General features: G+C 56.0%; 3 protein-coding genes across 6 annotated transcripts in view; all 3 read right to left on the reverse strand.

The window, feature by feature from the left end:
- Nucleotides 1-3,707: 3,707 nt before the first annotated feature.
- On the reverse strand, nt 3,708-9,404 carry Lat (linker for activation of T cells). Of its 4 annotated transcripts, none has more exons than XM_071605773.1 (12): nt 8,819-9,404; nt 8,623-8,650; nt 8,500-8,534; nt 8,208-8,295; nt 8,001-8,065; nt 7,872-7,901; nt 7,721-7,784; nt 7,550-7,644; nt 5,741-5,794; nt 5,502-5,564; nt 5,338-5,424; nt 3,708-5,181 (listed from the first exon to the last, which is right to left on the reverse strand). In XM_071605773.1, the coding sequence occupies exons 1-11, from the start codon at nt 9,387-9,389 to the stop codon at nt 5,345-5,347; spliced, it is 1,173 nt and encodes a 390-aa protein (XP_071461874.1). In that variant the 5' UTR covers nt 9,390-9,404; the 3' UTR covers nt 3,708-5,181; nt 5,338-5,344. The 4 variants fall into 4 exon arrangements, with proteins under 4 accessions (XP_071461874.1, XP_071461873.1, XP_071461872.1 ...); XM_071605772.1 differs by having other exon boundaries at nt 5,338-5,430; XM_071605771.1 differs by having other exon boundaries at nt 7,721-7,901.
- Nucleotides 9,405-9,752: 348 nt separating this feature from the next.
- On the reverse strand, nt 9,753-17,043 carry Spns1 (SPNS lysolipid transporter 1, lysophospholipid). Its single transcript, XM_027948547.3, has 13 exons — nt 16,943-17,043; nt 16,411-16,702; nt 16,262-16,327; nt 14,687-14,823; nt 13,466-13,617; nt 13,310-13,376; nt 12,416-12,561; nt 11,979-12,134; nt 11,489-11,678; nt 11,128-11,193; nt 10,779-10,877; nt 10,337-10,508; nt 9,753-10,096 (listed from the first exon to the last, which is right to left on the reverse strand). Exons 2-13 carry the CDS (start codon nt 16,649-16,651, stop codon nt 10,002-10,004), a joined length of 1,587 nt encoding a protein of 528 aa, XP_027804348.3. The 5' UTR covers nt 16,652-16,702; nt 16,943-17,043; the 3' UTR covers nt 9,753-10,001.
- A 2,025-nt stretch (nt 17,044-19,068) lies between these two features.
- The window catches only part of Nfatc2ip (nuclear factor of activated T cells 2 interacting protein), a 10,922-nt gene continuing 9,246 nt past the window's right edge, over nt 19,069-20,744 (reverse strand). Inside the window, exon 8 of the mRNA XM_027948544.3 lies at nt 19,069-20,744. This exon is cut by the window's right edge and continues 677 nt beyond it. The gene's annotated coding sequence lies outside the window, so the exon portion shown is untranslated.

The following is a 20,744-nucleotide window of genomic DNA, read 5'->3' on the forward strand; positions in this document are numbered from 1 at the left end:
TGGAGCCGACTTCAGGAACCAGCGGATCCAGCACCTCAGTGCTCTCAGGAACCTGTCACCCTCACCTCTCAACGCTGCTCCTCTTCTTGCTGCCTTCTCTGGGGCCACTGCCCTGCTCACTGTGGTCCCTGGCAGCTCCAGGCCCTGCCTTCCCTGTTGAGTGGTCCCAGCTTAATAAGAAAGTCTCACTCCCAAGAGCTCTAGCCAAAGTCCCCTGTTGGAAGCAGAACTGACCCTCCACGGCTGGCTCCTTGGCTTACCTTCTCGTTTTCTCCTGTTCCACCAACTTCTAGCTAATGCACAACCTCCCCCTCTCCCCCTCAGAGTAGGCTTCGGAATTTGTTGTGTGACCTTAAGTAAATCATTCAACCTCACTGAGCTCTTTCTCTTGTCTACAGAATGGACTCCTCCCACCTCACACTCGGGTATCCTGAGACTCCATATAATAATAATGAGCATGGCATACAGTAAGCGTGCAATAAATGCATCTCACACCGACATCCCTCCTTCTACCAGCATAGTGCTGAATTTTCCTCTGAGCATCACCCCTGTGTCCAGGCCGAGTTGGGAGTGGATTCTAGGTCATGGGCGGGCCCAAACCCACCTCATGTGGTGTTCCCCTGGCCAGTGATTGGTTCAGGGGAGTCCAGTGCCCCAAGCTCATCCAATCAGAATAAGTTTGGGGCTTTGCCGGGAATATGAATATCTTGCCCCTCCCACTCCATGGAAACCTGGAGGGATGGGGACCCTGGACTCGCTCTCTCCTGGACACACGGGAAGAGACCGGAAATGGACTCCGTAGAGAAAGGAGAGCAGAGATCTGAGCCAGCCGACAATGGGAGGTGCCAGTTCGCCCTCTGACTCCAGCTGCTCCTGGACATTCCGCCTCTCAGCAGTAAGAACCTACTCTTCGGCTTTCAAGGACATTCTTTGGGGCTAGGGCACCTCAGAATGGAAAGGTCTGAAACTTCAATCCAGGACAGGGGATGTGGCTCAGGGAGAGAGCGCTTGCCTGGCAGGTATGAGGCCCTGGGTTCCCGCCCCAATGTCCCCTGCCCCCTCCCGCTCACAGAACAGACTTAAATCAAATATCCTCAAAGTCCCACAAAGGTCAAGTGGCAGAGTCGAGGCAAAAAGTTTAGTCTCCTGATTTACATTTCAAAGCTCTTGTTATCAAGTACAGCTCTAGGCTTGGAATTAGTGCTTGTTTATCTCTGCGACCAATCAAACCAATTATATAGATCAAAGGTAAGAGGTCAGGGCAGGGGGCATGCCTGTAATGCCAGCAGCTGGGGAGGCTGAGGCGGGAAGATTGTGAGTTCAAAACCAGCCTCAGCAAAAGCGAGGCGCTGAGCAACTCAGTGAGACCCTGTCTCTAAATAAAATACAAAATAGGGCTGGGATGTGGCTCAGTGGCCTTGTGCTCCAAGTTCAATCCCTGGTAAAAAGTAAGCCATCTGGGGCGGTGGCACAGGCCTGTAATCCCAGCCCTTGGGAGGCTGAGGCAGGAGGATCACAAGGATCCAGATTTCTTCTCTAGAAATTCCAGAAAATTCTCTCTCTTACTAAATCTACCTTTTCTCCAATGCTAGAATTCAAGAAAAACCTGTTTCTGCTCCCAGCTCCTGTAGGGGCTTCCCCACTGACCTCTCCAATGTGCTAAGAAATCCTGGCCCCAGCCCAGGAGACCTCAACTGCATCGACTGCTCTTTCCCACCTGGGTCACCGGCTGTGGAAGCGAAGCCACATCCCCTTGCTCACTCCAAGAAACACAAATGTAACCTGCTCAGTGCTTCAGGGAATACCCACACCCCTCAGTCCCCAAGGCAAGGACCAGAGTGGCCCTGGCTCTCCCCATGTCCCCCAGCCCATAGCCAACCCATCCTTCTGGTCCCTGGATTGTGCCTCTCAAACACCTTCTTATTCTACCACTTCTCTCTGCTGCCCCTGCCACTTCTGTGGCCAGCCCGCCACCATTTCTCACGGGGATGACTCCAATAGCCTCCTCATGGCCTCCCTGCCTCTCGCTTAACTGGCCTCACCATTGATTCTGCCCATCAACCAAGCCAAAGATCTCTGCTAAAACACAGACCTGATCATGTCCTCCTCAGCTCCAAAGCCTCCCGCGTCCTGGGTCTCAGGATCGAGGCTCCACACGGGCTCAGCCCCACCCCCGTCCACTCATCTCTTAGTCTTCTCCAGCCTCACCACATGGGATTTATTTTAGTGTCTCCACTACACCACATGGCCTCTATGGAGGCTGTTGCTAAGGCCTGGGGCACCACAGCCAGCTTGTTCGCTTGGCACAAACCACCACGGAGGCTTGGCCTGCTGTCCACTGTCTTCTAGAGCCATCTGGGCCACATCCCCCTACCCTGACCTGTTCCATCTTGGGGCCTTGATCTTAGTTATCTACCCCATCTGGATACCTTTATGAATGTGTGGCCCCAAACTAGGTACAGGTTGAGCATCACTCGTTCAAAAACCTGAAACCTGAAATCCAAAACATTTTGACCACCAATGTGAGGTTGCCAGTGCAGAATTCTACACCTGACCTCACATGACAGATTGCTGTCAAAACGTGAGTACACTAAAAAATATTGTATAAGCTGGGCATGGTGGTGCCCATCTGTAATCCCAGTTATTTGGGAGGCCGAGGCAGGAGGATCTCAAGTTAGAGGCCAGCCTCAGCATTTTAGCAAGACCCTGTCCCCAGGCTATAAGTATAAGGTGTACATGAAACAAATGAATTTCGTTTTAGGCTCAGGTCTCATTTCCAAGATACCTATATAAGTGCAGATATTGCAGAGTCTGAAATACTTTCGGTCCCAAGCATTTTGGATCAGGGCTAGTCCACTGGGTCTTTTTCCCATTCTTAACTGGACGTGTGTGGCTGGCTTGGCCGCTTCACCCCACATTCTGCTGGTGATGTCCATCTGCGTTGACAGGCCTGGCTCATTTTATCAGCTGGTGAGTATTTGCCATGTGACTTCACCCAGCTTATCAGACTGTTGTCTGGCAACGGGTGTCGGCTGCTTCCAGCTGTGGCTGGAAGCCGTGCACAGGCCTGTAATCTGCAGGGTGGCCCTGTGGCTGCTGGCCCCGCCACCTCAGCCCAGGTGCCAGTCAGCCAGGGTCTCCACCCGAGTCTGCTGGGAAAGGGACGCGCACGCCTCCAGATCTCCCAGGCGTTGCTCGATTGTCCTCCAGGCTGCTTGTCCAGCATCCCCGGTTGGTAAACTGTTCTGCCCAGACACACAGATGCCTCTGCCCATTTCTGGTTCCTCCCAATAAAAGGATTTAACTCTACTTCCTGTCTGACTGAACCCCGTCTCCTTCCCCCCCGTCTCCAGCTCGGTGTCATGAGCTCGGGGTCATGAGCTCTGCCATGTCCCAGGCAGCTGGCACTTTGCACAGTAACCAGAACTAGAGCAGCAGGCAGTTGTGACTCTGGAGGCCACAGATCTAATCGCAGATTTACCTCTTCGGCTGTGTGCCTTTGGGCAGATCACCTCACCTCTCTGAACCTGTTTTCTCACCTGTGAAGTGGGGGCACTAACCATAACCGACAATAGGGAAGTCACGGTGATTGAGAAGGTGCCCCACGAGGAGAAGTTCCTGCTACCTCCAGAGTCCACAGAGAACCGGCAACTTTGCATGGCTCAGGGCAACTTTGACTGCAGTGACAGAGACTCCAAGTCAGCGGATTGAAGACAAACGGTAATTTATTGGCCCAGGTGACCAGGACACCTGAGAGGGTCGTCCTGCCCCTGTGTGGTTAGATCAGGAAGCCATGCCAGCCCGTCTCTGGGACACTCTTTCCTTCCCGATGGCTCTGTCCTAGGTGGGCTTCCCAGGTGGCCCCAGGACTCTGTCCTCCAGTTGAAGGAGCGCTGCGAAGGACAGGCTTCTCCTCCCAGCACGTCCCCAGGCCTGTGCCTCGCCACGTGGCTGCTCCCGTGCCTGCTCCCGTGCCTCTGCCTGAGCCCTCACAGTGGCCAGAGGCAAGGGGGATGTCTGGGGTCCCCTCCCGGGGTGCAGGCTGGCTCAACCAGCTCCAGATCAACCGGAATGAGACTGGGAAAGCAGGGGAGCCCAGGGGAGCCCAAGGGGATGTTCCCAAAATAAGGGGCAGGGGATGCCGGTCAGGTGGGCACCAGAGTCACAGCCTGCTGTCCAAGATGCAGCCCAGGGAGCTCCCCTGGGTGCTGCAGCGAGATGCAGAGTCCCGGGCCCCGCCCAGGCCACCGAGTCGGGGTGGCATGAGCCAGACCTGCGGGAGCCACCTGAAACGGGCTGCCCCACACCAGCTTTTTCAGCCACCTAGAACTTTTTTTTTTGAGACCAGGTCTCGCTGTGGTGGCACTCAGGGCCCTGCCTCCCTCCCAGCCAGGCTCCCTCCAGAGCAGCCGACTCCGGCGCCCACACCACACCCACCTGACTCGCAGCCACCGTTTCTGATCTACTGAGAACCACCCAGGCCGAGAACTAAGAGCACTCGAGGTCATCAGGGCCAGCCCCTGGTCACAAGGACAGAGGATGAGTGCCTGGGGAGGGTCTCACGGTTGACATCCACACCGCCCCTGGGGGACCCCACCATCAGCGGCTCTGCCAACAGCGCTGCACTTGCATGGACCACCTCGTGGGGAGATGCAACCTGGGTCCTGGGTCTCAGCCTCACTCCAAAGGCAGCCGTGTGCCGGGCAGTGTCTGCTGTCACTCCCAGGACCAGGCCAGGCGCTTCACCCTGTGGTGACGGAGACCCACCACACGCACACGCAGGTCTCTGCGGCTCCCCGACACGCAGGCACACGCACGCGAGCCCTCCCACGTTCTCAGCGCAGACACAGGCAGGACCTGGCGCACCCCAACCTCATCAGCCTCCAGCCCCTGGGGCCTCAGAGTCAAGGGCGCCACAGACCACGTGGCCTTTATTTGGTTACAGAGGGTGGGGCTGGACGGGGGGTGGGGGGGGGTGGTCATTCTCAGGCTACGTCAGAAGGTGCAGGGTATTGGGGGGGACACAGACTGGCCCCCAAAGTGACAATAAGTTAGGGGGGATTCTCAGGCTGTTGTCCGGCTGGAGTCAGGGCAGGGTACCAAGTGGAGCCCCCCGAGCCACTTCAAGCTGCCCAGCTCAGCCGGCCCGCAAGGCTGGATCCAGGACAGACGTGACCCTGGCTGAAACACACAGGGCGGGGAGGCGGAGGGGCCGTGGGTCAGGGGTCGGGGCCATCAGCAGGGTCAACAGCAGAAAGGACAGGCCTGAGGTGGTCAAGAGGGTCCTGGAGGGAGGGTCACCGGCCCAGGGCAGTGCTGAAGTCGAGGGCCACTCACCAGGCAGTCAGTTAAGCTCCTGCAGGTTCTCATAGTCCGGAAGCCCCTCTTCCTCTTCATCCCCCACTTCCTGGGAGCTCAGGGGAGCTGGGACGGGACGGGACGGGAGGTTGGTGTCCAGCCTGAAAGCCACCCCCTGCTCCCGCCCCTGCCCCCATACACACCAGGCTTGACTGGAGCCTCGGACTCCAGCTCCTGGGACACATTCACGTACTCCCGGCTCCCATCTGTGGGGACAGGTCAGAAGGAGGGATGGTCACGCCAGGGGAGGCCAGGTCACACTGAGGGAGTGGGGGCAGGGCAGGAGGAGCCCCAGACAGACAGGGAGGGGGCAGTGGGCGCCCGTGGGTGGGCTCCATGGGTGGAGGGGGACAGGGTGGGCGACTAGAGCCCGGTCACTCACCCAGAGACGCCTCTGCGCTCTCGCCGCTCTCAGGAACGTTCACGTAATCTTCCACTGTGGGAAGCCATCGAGGCCCACCCGCCCCCACCGCTGTCATTAGACACCTTCAGTCACAGATTCCTGGAGCCCCCCAATTCAGATGTCCAGGGCCTCAGGGACACCCTGAGGCTCCCAGTACAACCCACCCCCAGTCAGTTGCACAGGGACGCAGGGAATGTTCTGAAGAACTGACACTTATCTCCCGATGCTGTCTGATTCTCTCATGTGCTGCCCTGTTTCTCCACGAGGACGTGGACAGGGTGACCTTGCAGACAGACGGCCCAGGTTCAAACCTTGATCCAGCACTAAGGAACTGTTGTGTGACCTCAGATAAGTTATCTCACCTCTCTGTCACTGTCTCCTCAACTGTGAAACAGGATCAGGAAGGGACTTGCCTCGCAGAGTTGTAGGGATTAAAGCAGAGGTAATAGGACGGGGCCCATCATGCAGTAAGCCCTGCCTAATGGCTGCTAATCAGTTCACCCCGAGTCCAGCTACCCAGGAGGCCGAGGCAAGAGGATAGCTTGAACCCAGGGATTCAAGGCCAGCCTGGACACCATAGGGAGGGTTTCTCAAAATAAGGAAAAACAAATACATAAACCCTGCCATGGTACTGAGGGGCTGGAGGGGAAGGGACAGACACTAGAGCACCCGGCCATTATACACATACGACTCTTCGTAGGACACATAGTAGGCCTTCAGTTAGTGATAGTCCTTCTATCGTCCCAGCCTGCCTCATTAACTCGTCCATCCTGATGTTAGCCCAGCAGACATGCCCGATAAGTGAATGAATGAAGGAGAGAGTGAGTGAATAAATTAGAGCATTCGGACAGACAGTCCGGAGCCCAGAAGAGAGGTGGCACATTGGAAATCTGATTGGCAAATAGACAGCCCAGTTCAAGCACATATAGACTGAGCATCCCTAACCCAAAAACCCAATATCTAAAAAAACTCCAAAATCCAAAATCTTTTGGGAGCCAACACAATACCACAAGTGGAAAATTCCACACCATGAAACTTAGTTTTTTGTACAGTTGTTTTAAGTATTGTATCAAATTACTTTCAGGCTATGGATACAACGTATATGTTAAAACATAAATAAATTTCATGTTTTGACTTGGGTCCCATCCCCAAGATACCACCTTAGGTATATGCAAATATTCCCAAACCCGAAACATTCTGGTCCCAAGTGTTTCCGATGAGGGATACTCAACTAGTCCAGAGAGGGGATAGGAACAGAAAGCCCTTCAATGAGACTAGGAAAGGAGAAAAGTGGCTCAAAAGAAACTGAGACGATGCAGGAAACAAAAGAAAACCTCCAGAAAAAGAAAAAAAAAGACCACCTCTAGTTAATATTCTTAGAGATTTGCAAGATGCTATGGCCTCTATTAGTGCTTGCTAATATGGGTGAGGCCCCGGATTCAATCCCCAGTACAAGAAAAAAGAAAAAGAAACAAGAACAGGAAGCTATACAAAAAGAACACTCAGAGTCCAGGAAAGACCTTTGGATGGGAGGTTGTAGTAGAAGGATTGAAGAAGAGAGTCAGGAAATCTCCCAGACAACAACTGCACAGGAAAAAGACAGAGGGGAGAGCAAAGGGGAGATAAAAGGTAAAAAAAAAAAAAAAAAGAAAGTCAAATCGGAACAGGAAGTCCAACATATGAATGAGAGAACAGAAGGGGAGCCATCATTAAAGAAATAGGAGAGGGAAGAGAAGAAGGTCAGGTGGCACATGGGGCAAAGGAGGTACACAGAAATACTGAACTCACTGGAGAAGGTGCTGTCACGGAGGCCAGGGTCACTGGGCACAGGAGCTGAGGGGGCAGCAGTGCTAGTGGCTGGGGTGCTGTCAGGAAGCACCATCCTGCAAGGAGAGAGCGAGGAAGGTGAGCGAGGACGTCTGGCCTCACTCGACCTCCACCTCCCGCCTGGCCACTCACAGGTAGCCCGGGTTGTGATAGTCGTCCTCATCATCATCTTCATCTGCGTCCTCACAGGCTGGCTCTGGGGACAATGACACAGGGGTCAGCATGACCTGGGACAGATGCCAGCTGCCCCACCTAGCCCGGGGACGTGAGATCCCAGACGCACCCTGGTTCTCGTAGCTCGCCATACTGTTAGCTTCAGAGAGAACAAGATGGAGACAGGGTCAGCTCAGGCTGGGTCCGCCTTCTGCCCAGCTGCAGAGCCCCCCGCCCCACAGCCCCTCTCTGCCCTTACCACCATCTGAATCCTGTTGGGAAGGCGGCATCCGGTGGGAACCCACAGGGGGCTGCGGGGATCTCCTGGGAGTCAAAGGTCAGGGGTCATGCCTGGGAGAGGCTCGGAGGCAAGATGGGTTGCAAAAGGAAAAGAGGCCCCAGTGCGAGAAAGGGAGGGAGCAGGAGGTGGGATCTGGAGAGGGAAGAGCCGTCGAAGGGTACTCACGGGATGGGGAGCAAGTCTGGCTGGCTTGGAGGTGGGTAGGAGATAACAGGTGGGTAGGAGGCGGCAGGTGGCCAGGGAACTGGAGTGTCTGAGGACAGAACCGAGTTGGAAGGAAGGACTCCAGACATCAGGCCCCAGGCCTTGAATCAGCTCCTGAAGTCCCTGTGCCTGGGGGCCGTCCCCTCCCCTCCCATCACAGCTCAGGGCAAAACCATGTGGGCAGCCCAAGGTGGGCTCTTGTGCCAGGGGACCCCCTCCCCGGCACTACAAGGCGGGCACCCTCTGTACTCACAGGGAGGTTTGATCAGGATGCTCGTGGGGTTTGAACTGGCAGGAAAGACACAGCTGGGTGAGTGGCCGAGAGAGGCCCGGCCCCAGCCCCAGGGCAGGGGGAAGGAGGGCGGCACCGACTCACCTGTCTGCGGGAGCGCTGTCGTAGGAGTCTGGGGGAGACAAGCCAGGTGAGATGGGGCAGGGGTGCAGAGGGACAGGTGCCGGGGCCCGGGAGCCCTGAGTCCCAGGGAGCAGCTGAGGTGGGGACGGTGAAGAGGGCTGGGGCTTGGGGCCTGGGTCAGGGCCTCCCTTGGGGTCCCCGCCAGCTCCCCACTCACCGGGCGGCTCGTGGCAACGCACACACAGGGCTATCAGCAGCATGGCCAGGAGGGGCAGCAGCAGGAGGCCCAGCGGATAGGGGGTCAGGCCGTCCACCTCCATCTGCAGGAGGGCGCCTGTGCCGGGCCGGCTGCCCCACAGGCCCCTCTCGCTCAGCTGCAGCGGTGTGTAGGGACCAAGAGGGCCCCCCACTGGGGGTCCTGGTGAGCAGCTGTGTCCTCCCCGGGGGCTCCGGGACCACCTCCCCTTGCTGGACTGAGTGGGGCTGGGTGCCGGCTCTGAGACCCTGGTCCTGGGTGGACCAGGGCCCGGGCTGTGGTCTGGGGCACCAGTCACCCTGTGTGGTCCCTGTGCCCCAGGCGTCCCTGCCCCTCGGCTCAGCGCCTGCCTCTCCTCCACACCCGCCTGGCCCGCCACCCGCAGCAGGAAGCTGTGGTGAGCACCGGGTGAGGGCAGGAAGTCATCAGGCTCCTCAGCCAGCTGCACCCGCCCCCAGCCACCCCCACCCAGCTGTGGGAAGGGGGAAGAGGCCTGAGGAGCCACCGGGGCTCTCAGGTAGGGGCAAGGCATCTGGTGGGAAGGGGCGCACTGGCCAGCCCCAGAGCCCTCTGCGGCCTCCCATTTGAGGGGGAGGCAGCCCCAGGGAGGCTCTGACAGCAGGGAGACTAGGGGCAGAGGGCAGCGTCCACCCCACCGCCCCCAGGCCTGCCTGCCGGGAGGAGGGGGCTCCTGAGCAGCACAGGCATGACTCACAGTCACACTGAACCAGCTCAGAGAGCAGTCCTCCCTCGGGGTCACCCAGCCCAGAAGACAGGGACTCCCCACAGGAGTGACCGCACAGTTCCCAGGAGCACTGAGGCTGGAGATGGGGCATCCCCACAGCCAGAGGTCGGAGGCCACTAGCACCCAGAGAGACTCCAGCAGGCACGTGCGGTCTGGCTACAAATTTTATTCCCATTACAAATAGCACCAAGCCCCGGGGCCACCGGGCAGAGGGGATGTCCCCTCCCAGACCCTATCCTCCTCTGTGATGCCCATGTAGTGTCAGGGAGCGGGGACACAGCCCGGGGTCTCCTCCTGAAATGGGCCAGGTCAAGGGTCTGGGACCAGGGAACCCTGTGGGGTGGCCCAGGGCCAGCTGCAGCAGATCTGCAGACAGACGAGTGACAAAGTGACACAGCTTCAGATGAGCACGCTGGACACCGGGACCCGGGTGGAGCGGCCTCGCTGGGGAACCACAATGCGGTCGTCCGTGGACCCGGCCTCGGGCAGGAGCCCTGTGGGGAGGGGTCAGAGCCAGGGATGAAGAAACAGGCAGAGCCAGTGGGGGGACAGACGGGCATGGGACACAGAAGGAGCAGCAGCAGGAACCACAGACACAGACAGGGATCAGCGTGCGGGACAGACAGACCCAAAACTGAAGGGGGGACAGAGGAAGACTGGGAGATGCCGGGCACACAGGCCTGGACAGACAGACACACGGTACTGTGACGGTGGCCACAGCAGGCCGCACTGACCCTGCGCATGCAGCTGGGCCCGCCGGCGGTCACCCTCGATGAAGATGGCGGTGCCCAGGAAGGCTGCACCGCCCAGCGCCCCCACAAAGGCACAGAGCATGAGGGACAGCTGCAGGGCCCGAAACTCGGACAGGAAGGAGGGCGGCCAGCTCCGACGGAGGCGGTCAGAGATCTGCAAGGAGGAGAAGGAGTTGGAGGGAGCCAGGCAGGAGCCGGGGACGGGGACCCCTGGACATCAGGGAAAAGGAACATGGAGCCCGAGGAAGGGAAGGAGGTTGGACCCCGGGCGAGCCCAGAGCTCCCAGCATTGGAGGGGAGGTAGGAGAGACACCAGGCAGAGGTGCCTAACGGGGACGAGTGCGCCGCCCGCCCCGGCTCAGGCCACCAGCTAGTGCTGCAAGTGAGGGCCTGTCCCCCACCCCGTCCCAGCCCAGGGGCTCACCAGGCCAATGAGGTAGGGGCTCCCCGCGTCGCCCAGCAGGTGGGACAGCACAATCTGGAATGCCTCGGCAGTGGAGCGTCGAGTGGGAATCACCACGTACTGGGGGAGGAGTGGGACTCAGGGGGGCTCCAGGGCAAGAGGCAGGGGCCAGGCCAGGGCCAAGGCTCAGTCTGGGCCCAAGGTTAAGACCAGGCCAGGACTACAGGCACCCCGGGGCTGCATCCAGAGGTTAATGGGGGGTTGGGTTTTAAAGGAGGAAAGGCCACGATTCAGAGCCAGCGATGTCCCCTGACCCCAATCCCTGCTCCCATCAGCCTCTAGGCTCACCCTGGAGCTGCCAGCTACTCACCAGCAGAATGTCAGCCACAATGGCCCAGTTCATAGACAGCAGGGTCTCCCCAATAAAGATGAAAATCTGAGGGGTGGGAGGGGTGGGGGTCTCACAATAAGAAGGGTCTACTACATACCAGGCTCATTCACTAACCCCTTCTCACCACACCTCTGTGAGGCAGGTCCCATGTTACAGATTAAAAAAACTGAGCACAGACAGGTTAAGCTACTTGCTCAATGTCACACAGATGGGAAAGACCAGAGATGGGATTTGAAACCAGGCATTCCGCTTTGAGTAGGCTCTGAACCACTCTGCTGGCTGACCCCAGTTCCTCCACCGTGAACCCAGAACGTCCCCTTGACCCCTGCTAGCTACTTACGTAGGTGGCCACGATGCTACCACGGGCACAGGCGAGGGACAGAAAGAGGAAGGGTGCAGAGCCCAGGAGGCCAGCGGCGCAGACCAGAGGGTCGGCCCGAGGATTGGAGCGGCGGAGGCGGCGGCTGATCTCCACGCCCAGGCCCACACCCAGGACCCCGGTCAAGCAGGTGATGAGCCCGAAGATGAGACTAGGGGGTGGGGGTGGGGCGTGGGGACTAGACCCTCAGCCTGCAAGGGCCCCGCCGGGTCCCCCTGGCCTGGGGGGGAAGATGGTTCATCCCAGCCACCCTTGCACCCAGGTCTATTCAGGAAAAGCACCCACGGTCCACGGACCCCTGAGAGGAGATGCTATCCCGCCACGTGTCCCGGACCCTGAGACTGAGACTCTGCCACAGAGCCAGGCTTCAGCCTCCTGCCCGATCCCGAATCCCAGGCTCTCCACCCCTGCCACCCTCAGGCGGCCCCGCCCGCCCGCCCCATCTGGGTACCTGTCAGAGGAAGAGCAGGAGTCTCCAGGGAGGCAGGGGGGAGTCTCCCCCAGGACCACACGGGAACGCAGCAGGAAGGCGGGCGCCCAGAGCGCCAGGGAGCCCGTGACAAAGGCCACGGCAGTGAAGCCCAGGGAAGACAGGGTGAAACTGGGACTGCGGACACGGGGGAGGGAGGGGTCAGGTCCTGCAGCGGTCCCGGTAGGAAGGGACCACCCTTCTCCCCTCCTGGCTTAATTTTTGAAGTCAGAACCCTGGGAGTGGAGGCTAGCCCGCTGGTCCTGGCCTGCGATTCAGGACGCTGACACAAGGGGGCAGTAGCAACGGGACTGTCCTAGTCACTACTGGGCAACTGGCAGACAACTAAGTCCGGGCCCGCTTCAGCCTCCATAGATGCCGGAGCCTCAGATGCTGGACTGGGAAGGGATTGAACTCACTTTCTTGCCAGAGCCCTCAGATCTGCCCACCACGAGGTGGGGTTCAGGGGTGGCGAATCTGAGTGACGTTCCACAGCTCCCCGTGGTGGCTCCCGTACTACCAGGAACAGCAGCAGGACAGCCACCACTCCTAGACCTGGTGTCACCTGGGGAAACAGCAGGATTCAGGAAAGGGCACAGGGCAGGACACACTCAATCTCTGGGCTGGGGGAGAGTGACAGCGGAGAAGACCCTCGGGTGTCGGCTCAAGGAAGCCAAGCCCCCATTTGAGAAATGGGGGGTGTCACTGGGGGCCACCTTATTTCTGCAAGGCTAACTTTGCTTCCTTTGATAACAGAACCCTAGTTTTCTTTTGAGAAAGCACCCCCCACACACACTGCTGTCAATCTACGTGGTTCAAACAGCATCTCAGACTTGGCCAAAATTAGCACCACTAACCCCCAATGCTGGTGGCTGATTTCATGGGAGGCCTGTGAACCACATATCATCACCACCAGGATTATTGCCCAAGGATCCAACATACCCAGGTTGCTCAGGTGAAAGAGAATCATTTAGAGTTTCACACACCTGAAGATGAAGCTAGCATCAAGGACAGGAAGCTAAACACAGAATGATCTCCTTCCTTTGACAGTGTGGGAGCCCTGGATCCAGCTTTACCTGATGCTCACCCTGGGGCTTTCCACTATAAAAGCTAAAAGCAAATGCAGCCACTTTCTAGGGCCTACAGTTTTACATGGGCTCTGATACCCACAAGCACATGGCTTCATGGTGAGGGCACCAGGTTTCCTGCAGGCTCAGAGAGTGAGCACTGCCACAGAAGGAGGTGTCTGAAGGGCAGAAAGGGGGCTCAGTGAGAATGTCCCTGACCTCCCTCCAGGACATGACCGAACTCACCCTCAGAGCCCAGTGCCAGTCCCCAGCCACATCCTTCACTTTGGAGCCTGCGATATAACCCAGACCACTAGGGGAAAGGAGGGAAAAAGGGACAGCCAGTCAGTCGAGCCCCACACCTCGGCCCTCTGCCCCTCACCAGGCCCAAGGCCAGCTCACCTGCCCACTGGGATGGCAAAGTAGAACACGCTGAGCATGCGACTCCGCTGGTCGGCCACAAACAGGTCAGCGATGAGAGTGGGCGCGATGGTGGAGTAACTGGCCTCCCCGACCCCCACCAGGCCCCGGGTCAGGAGGAGCAGCCAGAAACGCTGGGGAAGAACAGGGGAGGTGGCAGCCCACCCTGGAGTCAGCCTCCCAGCCTTGCTGGGGAGGTGGCGGGCACAGCAGGAGAAACCTGGGCTTTAGAATCAGACAGACCTGGCTGGAATCCTGGTTCACTACTTACTAGCTGGGACTTTGAGAAAGTAACTTAACCTCTCTGAGCCTCAGTTTCCTCATCTGCAAAAGGGGAATAACAATAACTTGTTCACACAGCTACTGTGAGGCCTGCATAGTAAAGGTCTACTCATTCCCTCGCACACAGTAGGTGCCAAACAAACCTTAGTGGCTACCACGCCCCTCCCACCAAGACAAAGGTGAATAAGGACCTTAGGTGTCTGCCAGACACCTGAAGCTAAGGACATGGTACAATCAACCAAGGAGAGTACACCTGGGGCCTGGGGCTGAGGACCGAGGCCAGGGTGACAGCAGATGGAGGAGATTCCAAAGGAGCCCAGAAGCCACAGCCAGGGGGGTGCGAGGGAAATCAGAACATGCATCGAGAAGTCAGAAGAGAGCTTCCAGAAGGACAAAGTGGGCCAGGGGTGCCGGGGGCTCCCAGGAGATCAAACAGGAGCAGATCTAGGAAGTGGGAGCCCCATTTGGCAACTGGGAGGCCATTGTTGACTTGGGCAAGAGCAAGTTCAATGGAGTGGTGGGGGCAGAAGTCAGCTGGCAGCACTCGAGGGTGAGTGGGAACTGAGGAAGTTGGGCAAAGAGTGAGAGCCGCTCCCTGGCTGTCCCCTCGCCCACACTGGCCCTGAGCTCAAGGGCCCTCTCAGGAAATCGGACCAGGAAGGGGAAGGGTTTTTTCCAAGGCAGAGAAACATGAGCATTTAGGTATGGAGGGGAGGAGCAAATGACCAGGGGGACGGGGTGACAAACAGAAGAAGGTTCTGAAAGAAAGAGGAAGCGGACGGGTGGAGATGAACCCAGGCAAGGAGAGGGCAGAAGGTGGCAGGGACCACTGCGCCCGGGCTGAAATGACTCCAAGGAGCAGCGGCAAACTGATGGGGGTGTGGGGAGTGGCCAGAAGCAGGAACCAGCTCGGGGCCTCACCTCTCTGGGGATGAAGGATGACCCCAGTGTCACCAGGGACCAGAAGGCAATGCCCCCGCACATGAGATACTTCCGATTGTACCTGTCACCCAGGTAGCCAAACACAGGTGCCAACACCATGTAACTGGAGATGAACACTGGGAGGAAGGAGAGAGTCACAGCCCAGCCCCAGCTCCGTGGCCCCCCAACTCCCACCCCAGCTCAGGGATACAAGATGCAGGAAACACTAAAGCACGAGAGAGCCCCCTCACCCCCGGACACGGCACCATCCCCACGTCCCAGTCCTGTAACCCGTCAGTGCCGGATGTCCCCATCTTCAACATCTTTCCCAAACTCCCACTTAGAATGGATGGTCCTGGCGCCATACCAGTCCCTCCCACCCAGCCTAAACCAAAACCCAAGCTCAGCTTAGTGGCCCAGGATGCCCCGAGCTAGCCCGTCCATCTGGTCAACCTCACAGCCACCCACTTTCCTTTCCCCTCTGCATCCAATAGCCCAATTGCCAAGGTCAATATCATCTTAAGGGTTTGGGCCCCTTCTGGCCCCTTCTATCTGGAACATATTCTCCTCTCCCCTGAGTTCACAGAGCTTGGCTCCTTTAGATTCCAGACTAGATAGCTTTCCAAATCACCACATAGCCAGTCCCTGCCTACCACACTTATTTTATTTCACATAATACTTCATCCTTATGGAGAATGATCTCATTTCAATTGAAAGTTTTACTGAAAACTGCCTCCCGCCCTGCACAGATTGCCAGTTCCATCCAACGTAACTCTCTGGGGGTTTACAACACTGACCTATGATCACATGCTTGTTTCTCCAGACTTTCATACCTTAAGTTCCTCATTGGTCTGGAGTAGAAAAAAGAACACTGCGAGAATTAAAATTCCTACTCTGTCTGGAACTTGACCCTGGGCAAAACTCATCTCCAAGCCTCAGTTTCTTATAAAAGATGCCAGTGATGTTACCTACTTCCTATGCAAAACAGGGATAATAATAGGAATGGCCAATTCCTCCCCCAGTAGAAAGATTTGAAGATACTGACTGCTGTCTTGGTAAAGTCCTATAGATGTATCATCACTTCCTCCAGCAGTTGGCTCATAGTAGGTACTCAGAAACATTTGAGGAATGATGGAGGGAAGGAAGGAAAAGAAGACTTTGGACCTGGCTTTGCTTTCCCTGCATCCCAAAGATCTGAACAAGGAAAATTCACCTTTCCAGACACTTTCTCCTGCCATTATCTATAAAGGGTGCCTATCACATACCAAACACTGCACTAGACACTTTGCAAGCATAAATTCATTTAATTCTCAAATTGGTCCTAAGAGACAATCTGTTCTTACTAGTTCTATCTTATAGACAAAGAGAAGGAGCCTTAGAGACGAGGGCACTTACCTATCACCACACAGTAAGCAGAAGAGCAGAGATTTACTCCGAATGGACTCCCCCTTTAAATGTGATGCCTTAGCTTAACCGGTCAGTCCCGAGCAAAATCAAAGTCACTACCTCCCTTATTAATGAGGCCCCTGGAGAAATAACTGCTGCTGTGTGTGGCCAAGAGTGGCCTCCACTCACCGGTCTGGATGAGGCCAGAGCTACTGTCTCCGATGTCGAAGAACTGCTCGATGTCTGGGAGGACGCCTGGAAGGAGAGCGCTCGGGATGAGCCGGGGAGGCGGCCCCATCCTGGGCACCCCGCTCCCTCCCCGGCAGAAGTGAACCTACCGGCCACGGTGAAGCGGTCCATGTAGTTCAGGAGGTTGATGTAGCACAGCACGGCCACTATGAGGGCCGAGTGCGCCGGCGACAAGCCGGTGATGCGCTGCAACCCCTCGCGATCCGGGATCTCGGGCTCCCCGGACTTGGCGTTCCCCACAGATCCCGGCAACCCCGGGGTGCCAGGCACCGGCCCGTCCTCTGGGTCATCCGCCTGGCTGAGGAAGGGCGTGGTGTCGGAGCCGGCCATGGTCCCGGGGGGCGCGCGCGCCCCCGCGCTCCGGTCCCACCGACGATCCACCTGCGAGAGGAGGAGGCTGGAGAAAGGAGGTCGGAGAGAACCCTGGGGATCCTAGCGCGCCCTGAGTCGGGTAAGGAGCTCGCCCCGGAGCATAAGCATGGCTGGGGAGGACCCCGGGCCCTGTCATGCTCTCCCCGAAGACCACCGCGCAGAGGGGACACATGGAATTCAGGTGACGTTGGGGACAGGATAGGGTTAAGGCGGGCCTGGCCCCGCTCCCATGTTGAGGCCCCCCCTCACCCCGGGCAGGGGCGCAGCACGGTCGCTGTCGCTCAACCCCAGCGCTGCACCACGGCGGCGGCCATGTTGCCCGGGAGCCTGTCATGTGATGCGGGGGCCGGCGGCGGAGGTGCAAGCCCTCGGCACGTGACCCGCCCGGACTACGGAAGCCTCAAAGGAGCCGCCAGCCTCCCGCGTCACGTGACTGGCGGCCTGGGTCTCCCGGGTAATCGGGAACCCGGTCCTAGGCTGCAACCCCCGAGGCTCCGCGGACCGGCGCCATGGCAACCCCGCGCCTGGGCCTGCCGGGACCGCCCACCTGAAGGTTGTCCCCGTGACTTGGCCGATCTCAGTGGTTTTATCTGGAACGCCCACTTGGCAGGCTTCTTGCTAATCAGGAGATAATGGGATCGCAAGGGATTTGGAAATAGTAAATCTCTGCAGCCACGCCGGGCGCTCCCAGCAGTCAGCTTCCTCCTCCCGGCGCTTGGCCGGCGGCGTCGTACGTCTCAGTAAATGCTGAGAGAAGTTGAGCCGCCTTCTGTCTCCTTCGGGTTCCCTAGTCCTGAGCTTCCACTGTGGACACTGACATGTCCATTGAGAGAAGCGTCCTCCGCCGCCCAGGCCGCAGTGGGGTCCGGAGCTCTTGCGCCCTCTGGCGGTCACGTGTAGTGCAGGCAGGGGCTCTGAGCATAAGGACACGGCCACCTGCAGGGTGAGGCAGGAGCCCAGCCCCAGGACGCCTTTGAGTAGTTTTTTAGTGGCCCGGCATGAACTCAAAGCTACATTATTTTTTTTTTTTTGGAGGGGGGGCGAGGCCGTGATGGCACCAAGGATTGAAGTCAGGGGCACTCCACCCCTGAGCCCCATCCCTAGCACTATTCTGTATTTTATTTAGAGACAGGGTCTCACGGAGTTGGTTAGCGCCTCCCTTTTGCTGAGGCTGGCTTTGGACTAGAGATCCTTCTGTCTCAGTCTCCTGAGCCGCTGAGACAACCGGCTCCAAACTACATTTAGTAAACTCTATTGAAAAGTAAAATTATTATAGCTATTTGAAGATGCAACTTTAAGACCCCAGAAATCCAAGACAAATTCTGGAGTCTCATGGAGAAGTCCAGCACGTGGAGTCATAGACCTGGTAACGGGTATTGGAGCTGCTCAGGGAGGTTGAGGGCTTCTCTGAAGCAGGCCTTGGGTTCACATGTGCAGGAACAATGTGCAAGTTCTTCCTTATCCTTGGTTTCACATTCTGTGGTTTCAGTAATCTGTGTTCAACTGCAGTCCAAAACACAGCTCAGTGCAGTAAGAATTATTTTTATTATGGGTACTGGGGATTGAACCCAGGGGTACTGTACCACTGAGTCACATCCCCATCCCGTTTTGTTTTTTTGTGGTGTTGGGAATTGAACCCAGGGCCTTGCACATACAAGGCAAGCACTCTAACAACTGAGCTAATCCCCAGCCCCCCAGCCCTTTTTATTTTGAGACAGGGTCTCAGTAAGTTGCTGCAGCTGGCCTCAAACTTGCTATCCTCCTGCCTCAGCCTTCTGAGTTGCTGGGATTACAGATGTGCGCCTAGCCAGTAAGAATTTTTGAGACCACATTCATATAACCTTTATTGCGGTATATTGCTGTAACTGCTCTATTTGGTTATTAGTTGTTGATCTCTTATTGTGCCTAACTTGTAAACTAAAATCTAACTGATAAATCATATGTATTTATAGGGAAAAACAGTGTGTACAGCATTAGGTACACATTGATGGGGGATTGTCTTGGAACATATACCCTGAAGATAAGGGGGGACTACTATAAAGTAACTACCCCAGGTCAATGCTGTGGGGCTGGCAAGGTGCCTACGTGGAGGGTGAGCCCATTCCCTTTCTCATTGTCCTCCCATGTGGCTCCCATTGTGAAGGTCCCCTCTTGTCCATAGAACTGCTCTACTCCTAGGCAGCAGGCAGGAAGTAAGCAAAGGGGAAAGACACGGACACGTGCTGCCTGCTAGAGCCACTTCCTGGAAGTAGCAGCACTCCTCTTCCACTTCCACCCGGCAGGCCTGAATTGGCCCTTGGTCACATCTAGCTTGATGACATACAGTACCGAATACTGCATCGCTCAGGGAATAATGACAAAAAAATCTGTACCTGTTTAGCACAGAGAGAATTTATTTCCCCTAATATTTGCACCCACTGTTGGTTGAATCTACAAGATGCAGTTTCACAGACCCAGGGAGCTGATGCCTCTTTATTGAGGTTCCCTGTACTTCACTAAAAGCCATGAGTTCTGTTACTTTGGAAGGGAGAAGAATGGATGTGAGGGAATAAATAATGGATTCTGTCACAAGTATCTTAGTGGAGGGGTCACATGAGGACCAGGAAGATGGAAATTCTCAAGTATATATAAGTTTACTCCCATTTATTCTGTTGAGATTGAATACAAAATTTTAATGTGCTCAAATTTACTAATGGATACAAAAATTCCGCAAAAAAAGATGGAGAGCTAGACTACATCATGGATTATTTACATGTTATAAAATTCAAAGGAATACCGCAGTCCAATAAAACATTTTTAAGGAGTTGACATACTTTTGAAAAAATTATACCACATATCAGTGAAAGATTAATGGCTTTTTTTAGTAGACAAAACTGAGAAAAATGGCTCATTCTATGATAAAAAATAAAACTTGGTCTCACACACAAAGGTACATATCAAATAGTTTAAAGGTGATGTTCAATCTTTTCCAACCAGTAGAGCCTGGCATTAACTAGTGAGAACCAGTGCTGGACCGCTCAGAACAGTGGCCAGCCAGGGCACTGCCCAGGGTGTCCTAGCTGGACCAAGACGAACTCTACGGACTCAACGTGAAAGGAAAAGAAATGAGCTAACATAAGAAAACGAAAATATCTTAACTAATTTTAAATAAATCAAAAAGCAACAAACTTCAAAACAAAACAATGTGTCTACCTTAAAATTAAGAATGTCTATTCGGTGAAGGATCCCTAGATTCACAAAGTGCCATTCTGAGTTATTTGCAATTACCCAGAAATATATAAGGAACTCCTCAGAATAAACACACACAACACACAAAAAGGAAGTCCTGTGGGAAAAGGAGCCATTCCTAGAGCAGCCAGCGGGGCCAAGGGGCAGGCGACAAGATCCCCCAAATTATGGTGATCCAATGGGAGTACATTAAACACTGTGCCCCTTGGGCCCACCAGGCTGGCGAAAATCAGACAGTTGGGCAGTACCAAGTGCTGGGGAGGATGAGGAGGAGGGAAGCCTCAAGTGGAAGGCCAGAGAGATTAACCTGTGTGACCCGTAACCCCGTCCTGGGTGTGTATGCTAGAGAAGTTTCACACGAGCACAGAAGGGACACCGAAAAGGATGTTGATCGTGGCCTGGAATGTGGTGCCAGGAGGTGGTGGCACCCTGGTGTCCACTACTTAAGGCAACATGTGAGTGAAATGCAGTCGATGCCCCTATGGGGTACCATGTGACAGATCTAGAATGAGCAGAGACTACAGCGCCCCACATATTGAGTGAAACCTATTGCACAACAATCTCACACAACAGTAAAAGCATATTCACTCCTGAACACCGTATCCTATAAGGACACAGTGATATTCAAAGATATAGAATAAACAAACAGGGTGCTGATGGGACAGGATGGTGGGAAGAAAGGCAGAAACGCCACAAAACCAGGATCCTTGCACGGGACCGTGATCCCAACATCCAAAACCAAATGGCTGTGTACAGTTCTGCCTTAAGTGTGTGCACCAGGAAGTGTGTACCAGAAAGGGGGCTCTAAAGGGTCCTGGGGGAG

Source organism: Marmota flaviventris, chromosome 19 (genome assembly GCF_047511675.1).
Source record: "Marmota flaviventris isolate mMarFla1 chromosome 19, mMarFla1.hap1, whole genome shotgun sequence".
NCBI classification, from domain to species: domain Eukaryota; kingdom Metazoa; phylum Chordata; class Mammalia; order Rodentia; family Sciuridae; genus Marmota; species Marmota flaviventris.